General features: G+C 43.8%; 1 protein-coding gene across 1 annotated transcript in view; it reads left to right on the top strand.

Moving 5' to 3' along the window:
• The window catches only part of FBXL5 (F-box and leucine rich repeat protein 5), a 30654-nt gene extending 20958 nt beyond the window's left edge, over window positions 1–9696 (top strand). The window contains exons 10-11 of the mRNA XM_073574601.1: window positions 6949–7097; window positions 9416–9696. Of these exons, the coding sequence (XP_073430702.1) occupies window positions 6949–7097; window positions 9416–9492 (226 nt within the window). The 3' untranslated portion in view covers window positions 9493–9696. The remainder of the gene's footprint in view (window positions 1–6948; window positions 7098–9415) is intronic.
• The last annotated feature ends 9915 nt before the right edge of the window (window positions 9697–19611 follow it).

Here is a 19611-nt window from a genome sequence, read left to right as displayed (position 1 = left end):
TCTTTGCTTCGTTTACCATACAGATTAATTACTTAACGGATTTTATGAACTCTGCAATGCCAGATATTTTTGTGAGATTTTTTTTCTATTCTATATCTTTTATTTATTTTTTTTTTTTTATAAACCAGGGGTAAGTCAATTTTTTTTATAATTTCTTTTTAAACGCATATATATATATGTATATATATATATATATATATATGTGTATATATATATATATATATATATATATATATATATGTATGTAGATTTTTAGGACTTGATCCTGCAAACCATTGTTTGCTCTATATACTGCAATAACAGGAGTTTTGCAATATAGTAGTGTAAATTATGGTCTCTTGAAGGTTCGCCTATGGCTGGGCTTTCCAGGAATACCTAGATCGTAGCCTTAGGAGCCCTTCTGCATATCTCTAGCTGCAATTGTTGACATACTAGCAATTCGCAATCGCATCATAAGGGAAGCAGATGGTGAACGGCGTGCGTGCACTGGTGACCACACCATTTACCTGGGTAAACGGCAGCAATTGGAGCTAGCTCTGGTGGCTGCTGTTACGGACAGCTGCCGGCCTCTGCTGCATGGATAGGTTATCTGCTAGAGGAAATGTGGGGGTCCCATCCAAAGCGATATGAGTGATCACTGGTGCCCCAAGAAAGGCACCTGGTACCGCAACAAGCCCTTGCTTAAGACCCCGTCACACATACAGTGCCTACAAGTAGTATTCAACCCCCTGCAGATTTAGCAGGTTTGATAAGATGCAAATAAGTTAGAGCCTTCAAACTTCACACAAGAGCAGGATTTATTAACAGATGCATAAATCTTACAAACCAAAAAGTTATGTTGCTCAGTTAAATTTTAATAAATTTTAAACATAAAAGTGTGGGTCAATTATTATTCAACCCCTAGGTTTAATATTTTGTGGAATAACCCTTGTTTGCAATTACAGCTAATAATCGTCTTTTATAAGACCTGATCAGGCCGGCACAGGTCTCTGGAGTTATCTTGGCCCACTCCTCCATGCAGATCTTCTCCAAGTTATCTAGGTTCTTTGGGTGTCTCATGTGGACTTTAATCTTGAGCTCCTTCCACAAGTTTTCAATTGGGTTAAGGTCAGGAGACTGACTAGGCCACTCCAACACCTTGATTTTTTCCCTCTTGAACCAGGCCTTGGTTTTCTTGGCTGTGTGCTTTGGGTCGTTGTCTTGTTGGAAGATGAAATGACGACCCATCTTAAGATCCTTGATGGAGGAGCGGAGGTTCTTGGCCAAAATCTCCAGGTAGGCCGTGCTATCCATCTTCCCATGGATGCGGACCAGATGGCCAGGCCCCCTGGGTTAGAAACAGCCCCACAGCATGATGCTGCCACCACCATGCTTGACTGTAGGGATGGTATTCTTGGGGTCGTATGCAGTGCCATCCAGTCTCCAAACGTCACGTGTGTGGTTGGCACCAAAGATCTCGATCTTGGTCTCATCAGACCAGAGAACCTTGAACCAGTCTGTCTCAGAGTCCTCCAAGTGATCATGAGCAAACTGTAGATGAGCCTTGACATGACGCTTTGAAAGTAAAGGTACCTTACGGGCTCGTCTGGAACGGAGACCATTGCGGTGGAGTACGTTACTTATGGTATTGACTGAAACCAATGTCCCCACTGCCTTGAGATCTTCCCGGAGCTCCTTCCTTGTTGTCCTTGGGTTAGCCTTGACTCTTCGGACAAGCCTGGCCTCGGCACGGGAGGAAACTTTCAAAGGCTGTCCAGGCTGTGGAAGGCTAACAGTAGTTCCATAAGCCTTCCACTTCCGGATGATGCTCCCAACAGTGGAGACAGGTAGGCCCAACTCCTTGGAAAGGGTTTTGTACCCCTTGCCAGCCTTGTGACCCTCCACGATCTTGTCTCTGATGGCCTTGGAATGCTCCTTTGTCTTTCCCATGTTGACCATGTATGAGTGCTGTTCACAAGTTTGGGGAGGGTCTTAAATAGTCAGAAAAGGCTGGAAAAAGAGATAATTAATCCAAACATGTGAAGCTCATTGTTCTTTGTGCCTGAAATACTTCTTAATACTTTAGGGGAACCAAACAGAATTCTGGTGGTTTGAGGGGTTGAATAATAAATGACCCTCTGAATAAACTTTTCACAATTTAAAAAAAAATTAAACAAAGAAATAACATTCTTTTTTGCTGCAGTGCATTTCACACTTCCAGGCTGATCTACAGTCCAAATGTCACAATGCCAAGTTAATTCCGAATGTGTAAACCTTCTAAATCTGCAGGGGGTTGAATACTACTTGTAGGCACTGCAGCGATCTCGCTAGCGAGATCGCTGCTGAGTCACAATTTTTGTGACACAACAGCGATCTCACCAGCGAGATCGCTATGTGTGACACTGACAGCGACCGGCCCCCCTGCCGGTATCGCTGATCGCTGCAGGAAAGGTCAGGACTTTTTTTGGTCGCTGGTCTCCCGCTGGCTAGCACGCATGGCTGCGTGTGACAGGCGGGAGACCAGCGATCTGGTAACTAAAATACACATCGGGTATCTAGGGACGCACGTCCCTTGGATACCCGATGTGTATGTTAGTTACCAGCTTCCTGCATCAGCGCGCTGGTTACTAACGTGCACAGTGACGCCGGGTGTCGCTGTGCTGATCGCTGGTGAAGCTGTCTGTTTGGCAGCTCACCAGCGATCACATAGCGATTCACCAGCGATCCTGACACATTGATATCGTCAGGATCGCTGGTGAGTCGCTATGTGTGACTCCAGCCTTACTCGTGCGGAGCTGAGGTGTAATACCCTGCACAGGTGTACAAGCAAACCATTGTGCCTACATACACATAGAAAGGGCCGCACTGTTTGTTCTATTTGCCCTTGGTGGGACCCCCCCCCCCCCATTAGAATCATTGTTATGGCATTTGAAGCAGATTTGCCACCAGATTTCAATATGCAAATTGAATATATTATGTAGATCTCTCGGACCTAGTGAGGCTGGTGCTCTTACTTTTGTGAATCATTACAGAATGGCTGTATAATAATGTGTTTCTTTGAAAATAAGACAAGGGTTTTTTTTACTCCAAAAGATTGTTAGGACATTTTTCAGGTGATGTTTTAATTATGTTTCCACAAAGAACAAACAACTATTTTTTTAAAATATAATATCACATTCTGGAACATCAGTATGACTGCAAACCCTGAATTCCATTATGAATTTCTTGAGATCCTTTTTCCATGTACGGCAATCTCCTCTTTACATTAGGCTGACGAACGATGGGGTTAGAAGATCACTAATGGATCATTCTGTACCCGTACATATCATGTTCTCGGTAGCATAACAAGAACAAACATCATATAATCCAATTATTAAAATGAGCATTTTATGAGTCCAGCCAAACAGTGAATACATATGAGACTCGTGCTTTCTCAGTCTGCCCTCCCAGCTTGATTACTGGCTGCAGCTTGTACTGCGCAGTGTGAGATCTTAGCAGGGAGGAAGGACACTGAGGAGCAAGCTGGCAGTCAGGCTCGATGGTTGGAGACTAAGATTAAACACTATCATAAATAATTATACCACTATTCTGTCATGTTATCAAAGTGCACCAAGCACATCAGGTCTGTTTTAATATATGTAGATTGTACTGTGAATTCTGGTAACTGATCTGTTTTAACCCACAATCAACACCTAAAACCCCTACGAAATACCATAATGGTTGAGCCTGCTTGTTGCCTCTCCATTCATTTTCTGTAGAACTGCTCGAGATAACCGAATAGAGAATAAATGTGGAAGCATGTGCGTTCATGTAGGCCGCTCCATTAAAATAGAAGTCCCCCAATTCCCAGACAGAGCAGAAGTGCCTGATCATTGGTGCGCCACACTGCTTAGTAATTATCGCCTGTCGTGCAGACAGGTGATAACTTTTCCTTAACGGATTACCCCTTGTATATGTTATGATTCTGGGGAGAACCTGTTTATGACCTGTCCACTTGATTGATGGAACCCCCACGATCAGTAGCGCTATGTTTTGAGATCTCCATTGGTGCTATAGAATTTTCTGTCATTGAATGTGAGCTGCAATTCTCAGCAATGACATCCTGGCTCTCCAGCCTCCCCTCCCTGGAACTGATTACAGCTGCTTGGTGGATGTGCCAGGTGTCAAGACCCCTGATATTGGTGACCTATTCTAAAAGCTCATCAATATACGTGTAATGGGTATCCCCTGTAACCCTTTATGAACAGTTATGTCCTCATATTATAGTGACCCTTTAGAAGCTGCTGTGTCCTCCTCTACCTGGGCCCTATAATGTACAGAGACACCTTATTATCGGTAAACCACTGGGTAAATCTGACATGGCGAATGACTTGGGGATCCTAGTTAATGATAAACTTAACTGGAGCAGCCAGTGCCAGGCAGCGGCTGCCAAGGCAAACAGGATCATGGGGTGCATTAAAAGAGGTATGGATACACATGATGAGAGCATTATACTGCCTCTGTACAAATCTCTGGTTCGACCGCACATGGAGTACTGTGTACAGTTTTGGGCACTGGTGCTCAGGAAGGATATAATGGAACTAGAGCGGGTACAATGAAGGGCAACAAAATTAATAAAGGGGATGGGGGAACTACAATACCCAGAGAGATTAGAAAAATTAGGATTATTTAGTCTAGATAAAAGACTGAGGGTGCGATCTAATAACCATGTAAAAGTATATAAGGGGACAATACAATTATCTCTCCGAGGATCTGTTTATACCAAGGAAGGTGACGGTCACAAGGGGGCATTCTCTGCGTCTGGAGGAGAAAAGGTTTTTCCACCAACATAGAAGAGGATTCTTTACAGTTAGGGCAGTGAGAATCTGGAATTCCCTGCCTGAGGAGGTTGTGATGGCGAACTCAGTCGAAGGGTTCAAGAGAGGCCTGGATGGCTTCCTGGAGCGAAACAATATTGTATGTTAGTTATTGTTAGGTTCTTTAGAAGGACGTAGATCTGGGGATTTATTCTAACAGAATTTTATAGGCTGAATTGGATGGACTGTCTTTTTTCGGCCTTACTAACTATATTATTATGTGGTGTATTCTTCCAGGTCTGAGCACAAGGCTCTGTTTATTTAGAAAATGTATAGGATCCGCTCCCTCCTCCTGAGAAGAGACTCCCACCAGATTTTGTGCTCACTATATTGAAAGTAATACTAATGACATGCATGTGAGAAAAGTCTTAATTTCATTTTCTGTCCATTTTTTTTTTTTTCTTCTTCTGAGAACCAATAGGCCCCCTTTAAAGGGAACCTGTCATGTCCTTTGTAGCATGTGAAGTGTCCTCAGTGCGTTGTTAGTGGTGCAATGTGCATCGCCAACATGTTTTTCCCCATTAAAATCGCCTCTGTAATCCTTACAGAAAGCCACTTTATATAGTTCTATCTTACCTGCTTGCTTAGTCATAGTGAGGAAGTCAGATACAACCATAGAAAGTGGTTTTCTATAAGGATTACAGGGGCGATTCTAATGGGGAAAACCGTGTTGGTGATGCACATTGCCCACTAGCAACGCCCTAGGTGCACTTCTCATGCTACATATGACATGACGGGTTCCCTTTAAGGCTGTGCGCCCACGTTGCGTTTAAGCGTTCCCGACGCTTTTTTGCTGCAGTGGAAACGCTTAAACGCTAACAAAGCACATCCCATGCAATCCTATGGGATTCCGCAGTTGCTGTGCCTGTGCCGCAGCATGTCCATTAACATTGCAGAATCGCGGCGATTCCGCCTCCATAGGATTGCATTGAAACGCTCACTTTACGCATGTGGCTATACCCACCATGCGTAAAGTGAGCACCTTATGTGCAGATGGTACCCAGGTTCTGGAGGGGAAGGAGACTCTCCTCCATGCCCTGGGTACCATAATCCTGTTAAAAATAAATTAAAATAAAAAATCGTGATATACTTACCTTCTGTCGGCCTCCGGAATCCTCCCGCCTCTCAGCGGTGCTGCCGGCATCTTCCGTTCCCAGGGATGCATTGTGCGAATCACCTGAGATGACGTCGCGGTCTCGTGAGCCTAACGTCATAAAGGTCCTTCGCACAAAGCATACCTGGGAAAGGAACGTACCGGGAGCACAGCTGATGACATCGGGAGGCCGTCAGAAGGTGAGAATAGCCTTTTTTTTTTTTTTTTTTTTTTAACACTCTTAACACACACTCACTATGCTTGACAAGTGTGACCAACCTGTCAGTCACTTGGAAATTGCTTGGAAAAGCACTAGCATTCTGCAAGCTAAAAACACTTGCAAAACGCTTGTGTTTTGTGGGAAAATGCATGTGAATTCAACACGTGTTTTACCCGTGGCAGGGAGCTGCGGACATTTCTGCAGCATTTCTGCAACGTGGGTAGAGTTGAGCGACTTCCGTCGGATCGGGATTCATGAAACAAAATTTGTTTCAGATGAAACTGGTCCGACTAGGGCAAAAAAAAGTCGGAGTTTCGTCCGAAACCCGACCCCAATGCAAGTCAGTGGGAAATAAAAGTCGGCATTGAGCGGATGACATTCATCCACTCAATGCCGACTTTTATTCCCCATTGACTTGCATTGGGGTCGGGTTTCGGACGAAACTCCGACTTTTTTTGCCCTAGTCGGACCAGTTTCATCTGAAACAAATTTTGTTTCATGAAACCCTATCCGATGGAAGTCGCTCAACTCTAAACGTGGGCACTTAGCCTCAAAGTGAAACTGTAATGTAAAGCTGTGGAGGGCCGTGTTTAGCCCGTGACTGCATTACAATAAATCTTTCCCCAAGAGCACTGTAAATAGGAGCTTTCTTACACTGTGAAAGCAACTAAAAAATCCCCCCAAAACCCCCTTTAAGAGGAGAATCCGCAACAAGCAGATGGCAAAATGTCCTGCATTTCTCATATTAGAGATGGCGTCATTCTAAAATCCTGATAATTATATGTTTGGGTTAATTACAGGGCGTTGACTTTAGGCGGAGGATTACCGTATCTGGAACACCTAAACCTCTCTGGATGTCTCAATGTGACTGGATCTGGGCTCCAGGATCTGGTGTCGGCGTGTCCAACTCTTAATGATGAACACTTCTACTACTGTGACAACATTAATGGTAATGTGCATTGTCTGAGGAGCGTGCCTTCTCTTCATGTCCGGTGTGCTTGGCCCTATGAAGTATTTAGCCCCATGAATTAAAGAGCTGTCTGCCCCTTTAGCCGAGCGTAGAGTGCCAGGAGCTTCTCGTCATTCCGGATCTATCTGAAGGGAAATGCTAGGCTAAAAAGAGTTAGATAACGCCCTCCGCAGAGTGCTACTGATTGTAGGGCTCATCCAGTAGGTATTTAGCAGTGTGCAGACATGTCTGAGCAGTCGCAGGTAAGCTCTGTGCACGGTGCCATGCAGCAGGGACATGGTGTGCTTCGGTAGGTTCATATATGTAGTAGATTTTCCATACAGAACATTTACACTGACAATACATTTTACAAAACCTCGTGCAGACTAATCGGACAGGCCGGTCCCCGGCTTTTAAACTTTTTTTTCTCTGACACACCGCAGTGTATCGAAGACCGCACACGAGTCAGTGCCTGATACATGTTGTCCAAGGATTAGCTGTCAGGTTCCCTTTAAGCTGGTATCTCCAGAAATGCTAGTTACCTGCAGATAAAGGGTTAAACCACAGGTAAAGGTAAATGGCGTTGACACCCTGTGTAGCCGGATTATGAGAGGCTGCTTACAAGCGCTGGTGTCTCTGCTGGCGCTAGACTATCTCGCGCATGCGCACGGCGCCTTCTCTCATCATTGATCCTCTGAAGCCAAATCTATGCTTGTCGGCTGCAGGGAGGTACACTGTGCATGATGGGAAGTGCAGAAGACTTCTGATCACGCGCTATGCGCCTCTCTGAAGCCGACACACGTACACCCGTCTTGTGAGGATCAATAAAGTGAGGGAAAAAAGCCGCACGCATGCTGCGCTAGGTAAGTATAACGCTGGCGATGACTCCAGCACCTGTAAGCTTCAGGGGTATGAGATCATGTTAAGCCGACTAGTCTGGGAACACTAATGCCCCATCAACTAGTCAAAGGCTTCATTTGCATATAGTAAATGGACCTTAGAAATACTTTTTCTAAAGATCTATGTATGTAATAGTGATGAGTGAATGAGCTCCGATATGGTGTCATCAGAGCGCACGCTGGTGCCACTGAGTATCCTTGGCGTGCTCAGCGGCTGCATGTCTGGTGGCTGTTCCAACAGCCGCAACTCATGTATGGAGTACCTGTTTGTTAGACAATCCTTGCATGTGTTGCAGCTGTTAAACAGGCGTGAGACATGCAGCAACGGGTACTTGAATGTGTTATTCAAGCACGCCAGGGACACTCTGTTAGCACCCAAGCATGCTCATATAACACCTTATCCAAGCACATTCGCCCATTACTACATTTCACGCAATGAATGAGCATCTTGCAGTGTAAACGCCTCCTTACTTCCAATTACAAGTAGTTGGTTCCATTCGCTAAATCGGGTTAATGCTTTTTTTTTTCCCCACTATTTTTAATTGCATTTTTTTAATGCGTTTTTATTGGGGGTTGGGGGGATATGAGATTTTTTATGCTTGTAAATAAAACTGCTCTGTGCTGGTCTGTAGGGAAAATCCGCAAATACATTTCATATTATTGCACCATCAAAAAAAATGACTTCTTGAAAATGTCATAATTGCACTTCAGGTCAGTTTCCGTAGCTTTAAAAACAAAAAATAAAAAGCACATGCAGCATAAGATTTCTATAAATCCAATCCACTCTGCACACAGTTTTATATGCTGATTTTTCCCATAGACTTGCATTAGATAGAGGTGTTCAGCACTTCACTGTATCAAAGTTTTGTTAAAGCCAAATAACAAGATGTATCAAAAAATCAAAAGCAAAGCAGCTTTATTTAGAACGTGACATCGCAACAAGAGATAAAGACTAAAAAACGCAAGGGTAAAAAAAAACCTCATCCTCATATACCCATCATGGGAAAGTGGCCTGAAGTAGTAAATCCTAGGTAAAGTGCAGCTCTGTAGCAAGGGCTTTGTATATCCAGTACATTAAGTCACGTGGTTTTTGCAGATTTTCTACCTAGACCGATAGCAAAGTGCGGCAACATTACGGCACGCAACCCTGGAGGCATTGCACTGCGTTGTCAGATGACTCCTCCACATTAATTACAGAGGACCATGGGGGCAGAATTGGGGGATTTATAATTAGACTATAGGGGAGTGTGTCCCTTGGATCAGCAACAGACAGTAAGGTGTCCTAGAATCCGTGCATTCCTTTATGTATCACACGTAGCCATTACTTAGCATTGACTCTTGGTTCTTCTCTTGGTGTGACTGTCATCCTGTGTAATCCTATTGATTGCGTCTGTTCACCCCCGTTGTGTTCTCATGCAGGTCCTCATGCTGACACGGCCAGTGGATGCCAGAATCTGCAGTGCGGTTTTCGGGCCTGCTGCCGATCTGGTGAATGATCAGTTCTTTTCTGACTTCTCCCCACTCATCTGAGCAGCCATTCTTTCATGCACTTTACCTTTCTATCACACGCTGTGTGTAAAATCCTGTTTTGGATCCTTATGGAGTTTTTTCCTTGAAGTTGAGCAGCATACATCATAGTTCTTGAGCAAGCTGTCCAGTGTAGTAACAGTTTTCGCTTAATAAAACTTCATTGTCTGAAATCCTCCTAGTTTTTGCATTTTTTTTTTTTTTCTTGTTTCTGCTATACATTGAAGTGCAATAACCTGATAAAGAAACTAGCGTTTGGTCTCAACAACGACCCTCGGGAAATCGACTGCCGACACAGCGGGAACAGCGCCAGCACGGATGTGTGCTAAAGAAGGAGTGAAATTATTAACTTAATGTCCTATATAGACGTTTTCTTCTGCATCACATGTTTCTATAGAATCAAATCATTATGGGCCTTACAGGGACTCTCAATCACATCTGGGAGCATCATGATGTGTAGGGGGCAGAGATCCTGATTCCAGCAATGTCTCTTCCTTGTTGCTGTAGTTTTTTTTTTTTTTTATAAAATCCGTTTTATTTCCTGCAGATTTAGCAGTGCTCTAAATCTTGAGCGCCGTATAACTCCGCCCCACCACTGATTGGCAGCTTTGAGTGCACTGTGCATACGTAGAAAAGTGCCAAGCAGTGGTGAGGGCAGCTTTATACAGATCTCATGAATATGGAGGACTACCTGGTAGCAGGTTTACTAGTTCTCTAATGATGATCTTCTGTTAAAACAGTGATTTTTATCAAAACTACAGTAAGCAGCCCAGTAACTGGCACATCTCTGGAATCAGGGTCACACTTTCCAATATGCTGCTCTCAAATTAGGTGGCAAAAAACCTGGTGACAGATTCATGTCAAAGGCCTTTTAAATTTCATGTCTCTTAATTGAGTCTCCCATGCTGCTAACTTTCCAGGAGACTACATTAAGTTGATTTGATTAGAATATTACTTTGTGGTAGCCCATATAAGGGAGGTAAAATATTTCTCCGCTAAAGTGAAAAGGGCAGCACACTGCAACAATGAGAAATAAACCAGAGACATACGTTAAATAAAAAAACAACCCTTCTGCTCAAAAACGGCATAAATGAGCAATAGGGCAGTAACACCCGAAGCATAACACCAACTACATCCACTCACCCATGGCCAAAAAGCTAACTAGGGCAGATACAAACGAGCATCAGATCCACTTGGACAAATCTTAATCTGTGGGACCGTACACGTCTGATTTTTCTTTTCGGTCTCTGTCCATGGAAAAGAAATTCTGTATGCCTGAGATTGAAATGGTACTTGGATCACACTTGTCCATGTAAGTCAGGTGTGTAATTACCACCCTAACGCCAGGTCTCCTGACCCAAACAGCAGCATGTAAGCCTAAGGCTGCTAGTTCAGGTCAAGAAACATAATGTGGTTGTGTATAGTGATGAGCGAACGTGCTGGAATAAGGTGTTATCTGAGCATGCTCTTGTGCTCAGTGAGTGACTTCGGCATGCTCGAATAATATGTTTAAGTCCCCGCGGCTGCATGTCTCGCGGCTATTAGACAGCCACAACACATACAGGGATTGTCAAACAAACAGGAAATCCCTGCAGGTGTTGCAGCTGTCGAACTGTGGTGAGACATGCAGCCACGGAGACTTGAACATATTATTCTGGTATACCAAAGACACTCCACACCCAAGCATGCTCAGATAACACCTTATCCCAGCACGTTCACTCATCACTAGACGTGTGAGTTCCTACCTATTTATAGACTCAAAATGGTTGGAGCGTACTTCAGGTTTATGTCTTGCCTTTTATTCAGACGGCATTCCTGAAGATTGCGCCAATCAAGGTTTCTCTGGTACTGATGGACTGGAATTCATGTAAAGCGGTAAACCTATAACCGGAAAGGATAAATCGTGAAAGCTGAAGGCATCTCTATATTGTGAGCATCGCCTTTGCACCTTTTGGATAAATAATCATGAGACTTTGGAACTTGTGAGTCTGGTAGGTCTCGCCATATGGTGTAACGTAACATCCCAGTGGAATCTCACTACATCATGTGCTGGATGTCTTTCTCTGCCCCCATCTGCATCAGCTGATTAGAAGCAGATTCCCCAAAATTGGAGTGAAAGCATACAGTGCCGAAATGTCAAAACTGGACACCACCGCTTATTAAGGTATCTGTAGATGGTAATCTATATAAAAATGTGTATGTGTATCAAGCCTCGCCACTCCACACACGAAGCCCCATATAATAAATATCTAATATGTGAGCACAACCCCCATCTGTGGATGTCGGGCACTCAGACCATCCTCAAGGAGTCTGTTTCTAACAGTTTGTGCAGACACATGCACATTTGTGGCCTGCCTGGAGGTCATTTTGCAGGGCTCTGGCAGTGCTCCTCCTGTTCCTCCTTGCACAAAGGCGGAGGTAGCAGTCCTGCTGCTGGGCTGTTGCCCTCCTTCAGCCCCCTCCACGTCTCCTGGTAGTGACTCCAGCCTCTGGACACTGCGCTGACAGACACAGCAAAACCTTCTTGCCACAGCTCGCATTGATGTGCCATCCTGGATGAGCTGCACTACCTAAGCCACTTTTGTGGGTTGTAGAGTCCGTCTCATGCTACCACGAGTGTGACAGCACAACCAACATTCAAAAGTGACCAAAACATCAGCCAGAAAGCATTGGTACTGAGATGTGGTCTGTGGTCCCCACCTGCAGAACCAATCCTTTATTGAGGGTGTCTTGATAATTGTCAATAATTTCCATCTGTTGTCTATTCCATTTGCACAGCAGCATGTGAAATTGATTGTCAATCAGTGTTGCTTCCTAAGTGGACAGCTTGATTTCACAGAAGCTTGATTGACTTGGAGTTATATTCTGTTGTTTAAGTGTTTCCTTTATTTTTTTGAGCAGTGTATGTGTCATATATATATATACAGTCATGGCCAAAAGTATTGACACCCCTGCAATTCTGTCAGATAATACTCAGTTTCTTCCTGAAAATGATTGCAAACACAAATTCTTTGGTATTATTATCTTCATTTAATTTGTCTTAAATGAAAAAACACAAAAAGAATTGTCCTAAAGCCAAATTGGATATAATTCCACACCAAACATAAAAAAGAGGGTGGACAAAAGTATTGGCACTGTTCGAAAAATCATGTGATGCTTCTCTAATTTGTGTAATTAACAGCACCTATAACTTACCTGTGGCACCTAACAGGTGTTGGCAATAACTAAATCACACTTGCAGCCAGTTGACATGGATTAAAGTTGACTCAACCTGTGTCCTTGTGTGTACCACATTGAGCACGGAGAAAAGAAAGAAGACCAAAGAATTGTCTGAGGACTTTAGAAACCAAATTGTGAGGAAGCATGAGCAATCTCAAGGCTACAAGTCCATCTCCAAAGACCAGAATGTTCCTGTGTCTACCGTGCGCAGTGTCATCAAGAAGTTTAAAGCCCATGGCACTGTGGCTAACCTCCCTAGATGTGGCCGGAAAAGAAAAATTGACAAGAGATTTCAACGCAAGATTGTGCGGATGTTGGATAAAGAACCTCCACTAACATCCAAACAAGTTCAAGCTGCCCTGCAGTCCGAGGGTACAACGGTGTCGACCCGTACTATCCGTCGGCATCTGAATGAAAAGGGACTGTATGGTAGGAGACCCAGGAAGACTCCACTTCTTACCCCGAGACATAAAAAAGCCAGGCTGGAGTTTGCCAAAACTTACCTGAAAAAGCCTAAAACATTTTGGAAGAATGTTCTCTGGTCAGATGAGACAAAAGTAGAGCTTTTAGGGCAAAAGCATCAACATAGAGTTTACAGGAGAAAAAAGAGGCATTCAAAGAAAAGTACACGGTCCCTACAGTCAAACATGGCGGAGGTTCCCTGATGATTTGGGGTTGCTTTGCTGCCTCTGGCACTGGACTGCTTGACCGTGTGCATGGCATTATGAAGTCAGAAGACTACCAACAAATTTCGCAGCATAATTTAGGGCCCAGTGTAAGAAAGCTGGGTCTACCTCAGAGGTCATGGGTCTTCCAGCATGACAATAACCCAAAACACACTTCAAAAAGCACTAGAAAATGGTTTGAGAGAAAGCACTGGAGACTTCTAAGGTGGCCAGCAATGAGTCCAGACCTGAATCCCATAGAACACCTGTGGAGAGATCTAAAAATGGCAGTTTGGAGAAGGCACCCTTCAAATATCAAGGACCTGGAGTAGTTTACCAAAGAAGAATGGTCTAAAATTCCAGCAGAGCATTGTAAGAAACTCATTGATGGTTACCAGAAGCGGTTGGTCGCAGTTATTTTGGCTAAAGGTTGTGCAACCAAGTATTAGGCTGAGGGTGCCAATACTTTTGTCCGGCCCATTTTTGGAGTTTTGTGTGAAATGATCAATGTTTTGCTTTTTGCTTCATTCTCTTTTGTGTTTTTTCATTTAAGACAAATTAAATGAAGATAATAATACCAAAGAATTTGTGTTTGAAATCATTTTCAGGAAGAAACTGAATATTATCTGACAGAATTGCAGGGGTGTCAATACTTTTGGCCATGACTGTGTATATGTATGTATGTATGTATGTGTGTGTGTGTATATATATATATATATATATATATATATATATTCCTTGCTAAAGTATTCGGCCTCCTGGAACTTTTCAACCTTTTCCCACATATCATGCTTCAAACATAAAGATACCAAATGTAAATTTTTGAAGAATCAACAAGTGGGACACAATTGTGAAGTTGAGCGAAATTTATTGGTTATTTTAAATTTTTGTGGAAAGTCATAAACTGAAAAGTGGGGAGTGCAATATTATTTGGCCCCTTTACTTTCCGTGCAGCAAACTCACTCCAGAAGTTCATTGTGGATCGCTCAATGATCCAATGTTGTCCTAAATGACTAATGATGATAAATATAATCCACCTGTGTGTAATCAAGTCTCTGTATAAATGCACCTGCTCTGTGATAGTCTCAGGGTTCTGTTTGAAGCACAGAGAGCATCATGAAGACCAAGGAACACAGCAGGCAGGTCGGTGATACTGTTGTGGAGAAGTTTAAAGCCGGATTTGGATACAAAATGATTTCTAAAACTTTAAACATCCCAAAGTGCTCTGTGCAAGCGATCATATTGAAATGGAAGGAGTATCCTACCACTGCAAATCTACCAAGACCCGGCCATCCCTCTAAAACTTTCATCTCATACATGGAGAAGACTGATCAGAGATGCAGCCAAGAGGCCCATGATCACTCTGGATGAACTGCAGAGATCTACAGCTGACGTGGGACAGTCTGTCCATAGGACAACAATCAGTCGCACTGCACAAATCTGGTCTTTATGGAAGAGTGGCAAGAAGAAAGCCATTTCTCAAAGATATCCATAAAAACGTGTCGTTTAAAGTTTGCAACAAGCCACCTGGGAGACACACCAAACGTGGAAGAAGGTGCTCTGGTCAGATGAAACCAAAATCGAACTTTTTGGCAACAATGCCAAACGATATGTTTGGCGTAAAGGCAACCCAGCTCATCACCCTGAACACACCATCCCCACTGTCAAACGTGGTGGCAGCATCATGGTTTGGGCCTGCTTTTCTTCAGCAGGGACTGGGAAGATAGTTAAAATTGATCGGAAGATGGATGGAGCCAAATACAGGACCATTCTTGAAGAAAACCTGTTGGAGTCTGCAAAAGATCTGAGACTGGGACGGAAATTTGTCTTCCAACAAGACAATGATCCCAAACATAAAGCAAAATCTACAATGAAATGGTTCACAAATAAACGTATCCCGGTGTTAGAATGGCCAAGTCAAAGTCCAGACCTGAATCCAATCGAGAGTCTGTGGAAAGAGCTGAAAACTGCTGTTCACAAACGATCTCCCATCAAACCTCACTGAGCTCGAGCTGTTTGCCAAGGAAGAATGGGCAAGAATTTCAGTCTCCCGATGTACAAAACTGATAGACATACCCCAAGTGACCTGCAGCTGTAATCGCAGCAAAAGGTGGCGCAACAAAGTATTAAGTTACAGGGGCCGAATAATATTGCACGCCCCACTTTTCAGTTTTTAAATTTCCACAAAAATTTAAAATAACCAATAAATTTTGTTCAACTTCACAATTGTGTCCCACTTGTTGATTCTTCAACAAAAATTTACATTTGGTATCGTTATGTTTGAAGTATGATATGTGAGAAAAGGTTGAAAAGTTCCAGGGGGCCGAATACTTTCGCAAGGCACGGTGTGGATGTATGGCATACACCGTGTGTGTATGTAGGCACATCTTCACCACAACAGATTACACTGCCTGTGTTGCCCATAGCAACCAATCACTAAGCGTCTTTCATTTCACCAGAGCTGTTTAAAAGATGAAAGCTGAGCTGTGATTGGTTGCTATGAGCAACAGTTTAACTGCTCAACAGACTCTGCCCGGTTGGGAGAAATCTAGCATCCCCGTGATCATAAGCTCCCAGCCATTGTCTGCCCCTCAAAAAGGAGCAGAGAGCACATGACGGAAATAAATCACCCCCTCTTACTTCCTCGCTCTATTGTTACCGGCATAGAAAATCACATAATCAGCGTCTGCATTGCCAGGTTACATAACAGCACATCTCCAGCAACTCCCTGCTCAGCGTCACCCTGCTCGGGACTATGGGATGGAGGATGTGTGATGGGTATATGGGCATGGAACTATTGGATGGAGGATATGTATGATGGGTATATGGGCTTGGGACTATGGGATGGAGGATGTGTGATGGGTATATGGGCATGGGATGGAGGATATGTATGATGGGTATATGGGCATGGGACTATGGGATGGAGGATATGTATGATGGGTATATGGGCACGGGACTATGGGATGGAGGATATGTATGATGGGTATATGGGCACGGGACTATGGGATGGAGGACATGTATGACGGGTATATGGGCACGGGACTATGGGATGGAGGATATGTATGATGGGTATATGGGCACGGGACTATGGGATGGAGGATATGTATGATGGGTATATGGGCACGGGACTATGGGATGGAGGATATGTATGATGGGTATATGGGCACGGGACTATGGGATGGAGGATATGTATGATGGGTATATGGGCACGGGACTATGGGATGGAGGATATGTATGATGGGTATATGGGCACGGGACTATGGGATGGAGGACATGTATGACGGGTATATGGGCACGGGACTATGGGATGGAGGATGTGTGATGGGTATATGGGCACGGGACTATGGGATGGAGGATATGTATGATGGGTATATGGGCACTGGACTATGGGATGGAGGATATGTATGATGGGTATATGGGCACTGGACTATGGGATGGAGGATATGTATGATGGGTATATGGGCACGGGACTATGGGATGGAGGATGTGTGATGGGTATATGGGCACTGGACTATGGGATGGAGGATGTGTGATGGATATATGGGCACGGGACTATGGGATGGAGGATGTGTGATGGATATATGGGCACGGGACTATGGGATGGAGGATGTGTGATGGATATATGGGCACGGGACTATGGGATGGAGGATGTGTGATGGATATATGGGCACGGGACTATGGGATGGAGGATGTGTGATGGGTATATGGGCACGGGACTATGGGATGGCGAATATGTATGATGGGTATATGGGCACGGGACTATGGGAATGAGGATATGTATGATGGGTATATGGGCACTGGATTATGGGATGAAGGATAATCATAATTTGCTAAAACTGACCACAGTTACTATGCCCGGGCAAAGCCGGGCTCTTCAGCTAGTATCCATTATATGACAGATTGGACAAGAGGTTGTGGTTTCCAATATGGAAGAAAACCACAAAGCAAATGTCAACACAGCCTAAACATTTTAATCAATGTTTATTATTACAATTAAGTCTGGCCACTGTATGGATAAAAAGTTTTGGGACACGCGTCTTAGACATTGAATTCAGATGTTTCTGTAAAGTCCCATTGGAAGAAGTTCATCAAATCTAGCCCCTTGCCATGCGGTCCACTTTTCCCAAATTTTGTGAAACTTAATTCTGGCATGGGCCTGTAGTAGGATAATTGTAGTTTCCAGCTATATGGGAACAGTTTGGGGAAGGCCCTTTTCTGTTCTCCATAACTGTCCCAGAGCATAAAGCTAAGTTTTGAGTTTGGTGTGGAAGAACACGACTCGGTGCACAGAGCCCTGTCCTCAAACCCATTCAACAATTTTGGGATGAAATAGAATAGAGATGTGAGCACGGCCTTTTATCCAACATCATGGGCTGTCCTCACATGTGCTGTTTTGGATGAAAGAACAAAAGTCTGTCACAAGACGCCCTCCAAAATTTTGTACAAAGTCTTCCAAGAAATGTGGTGTAATAGCTGCAAAGGGACCAACGCAATATCAATGGCTATGGTTTTATGTGTGGGGACATTATACTGTATGGAGCCCTGTTTGGGTGTATTATACTGTATATAGTACTATGTAGTGCCCATTAAACTGTATGGAACACTATGTGGAGACATTATATTGTGTGGAGTACTTTGTGGGGCCATTGTACTGCATGGAGCATTATGTGGGCCCAATATACTGTGGAGCTCTATGTAAAGCCATTATCCTGTGTGGAGCACTATGCTGGTCCACTATACTGTATGGAGCCCTGTTTCTCTTATACTGTATAGAGGACTGTGGGGCCAATGCCATTATATTGCATAGAAGACTGTGGGGCCCATTATATTGTAAGGAGCTCTATGTGGGGCCCATTATATTGTAAGGAGCTCTATGTGGGGCCCATTATATTGTAAGGAGCTCTATGTGGGGCCCATTATATTGTAAGGAGCTCTCTGTGGGGCCCATTATATTGTAAGGAGCTCTATGTGGGGCCCGTTATATTGTAAGGAGCTCTATGTGGGGCCCGTTATATTGTAAGGAGCTCTATGTGGGGCCCGTTATATTGTAAGGAGCTCTATGTGGGGCCCATTATATTGTAAGGAGCTCTATGTGGGGCCCATTATATTGTAAGGAGCTCTTTGTGGGGCCCATTATATTGTAAGGAGCTCTTTGTGGGGCCCATTATATTGTAAGGAGCTCTATGTGGGGCCCATTATATTGTAAGGAGCTCTATGTGGGGCCCATTATATTGTAAGGAGCTCTATGTGGGGCCCATTATATTGTAAGGAGCTCTATGTGGGGCCCATTATATTGTAAGGAGCTCTATGTGGGGCCCATTATATTGTATGGAGTTCTATGACGGGCCCACTGTACTGTGTGGAGCACTAGGTGGGGCCACTATGCTGTATGGAGCCCTGTTTGTGGCCATTATATAGCACTATGTGGGTCCCATTATGCTAGATGGAGCACTATTTGGGTCCATTATGCTAGATGGAGCACTATGTGGGTCCCATTATGCTAGATGGAGCACTATGTGGGTCCCATTATGCTAGATGGAGCACTATGTGGGTCCCATTATGCTATATGGAGCACTATGTGGGTCCCATTATGCTATATGGAGCACTATGTGGGTCCCATTATGCTATATGGAGCACTATGTGGGTCCCATTATGCTATATGGAGCACTATGTGGGGCCATTATACTGTATGGAGCACTGTTTGTGGCCATTACACTGTAAGGAAGGCTGTGTAGGGATTGTAGTTGGAGAATCATGCTGTGATGGGGTCACCATTCTATCTTGGGGGGGATTGAGGAAGGGGAGCTACAGCAGGCTCATACTGGGCTTGTGGAGGTATCTTACTGTGTTTGTCGGGCCCTTTTGTTGGCATCATACATTATCTATTATTCAAGGTTTCTATCTGTTATTACATATGTAAATTAATCCATTGGGCCATATGCCTTTTCCTGCTCTTACATAACATATAATATTCCAGTATTTTATATAATTAAAATGTACTTTGTTCCTTGCGAAAAACCCCTTTAAGTTTGTTTCCATAGGGAAATGTTCATCGTTATAGATTTGATAAGGAAAAACTTCTTCAATTGTAGACATTTTTTTTTTAATAAATATTAAGGTTGGTTCGTGACTTTATCCAATCTTTTCATTTTGACGCTCGGTGTGTTTGAGTTTGACGTCCCAGGGGTAGAATAAATGACACCG

This window comes from Dendrobates tinctorius, unplaced genomic scaffold, assembly GCF_039654945.1.
Source record: "Dendrobates tinctorius isolate UK_male_01 unplaced genomic scaffold, ASM3965494v1 ptg000039l, whole genome shotgun sequence".
In the NCBI taxonomy this organism is placed as follows: Eukaryota; Metazoa; Chordata; class Amphibia; order Anura; family Dendrobatidae; genus Dendrobates; species Dendrobates tinctorius.
This window is presented reverse-complemented; position numbering and strand designations above follow the sequence as displayed.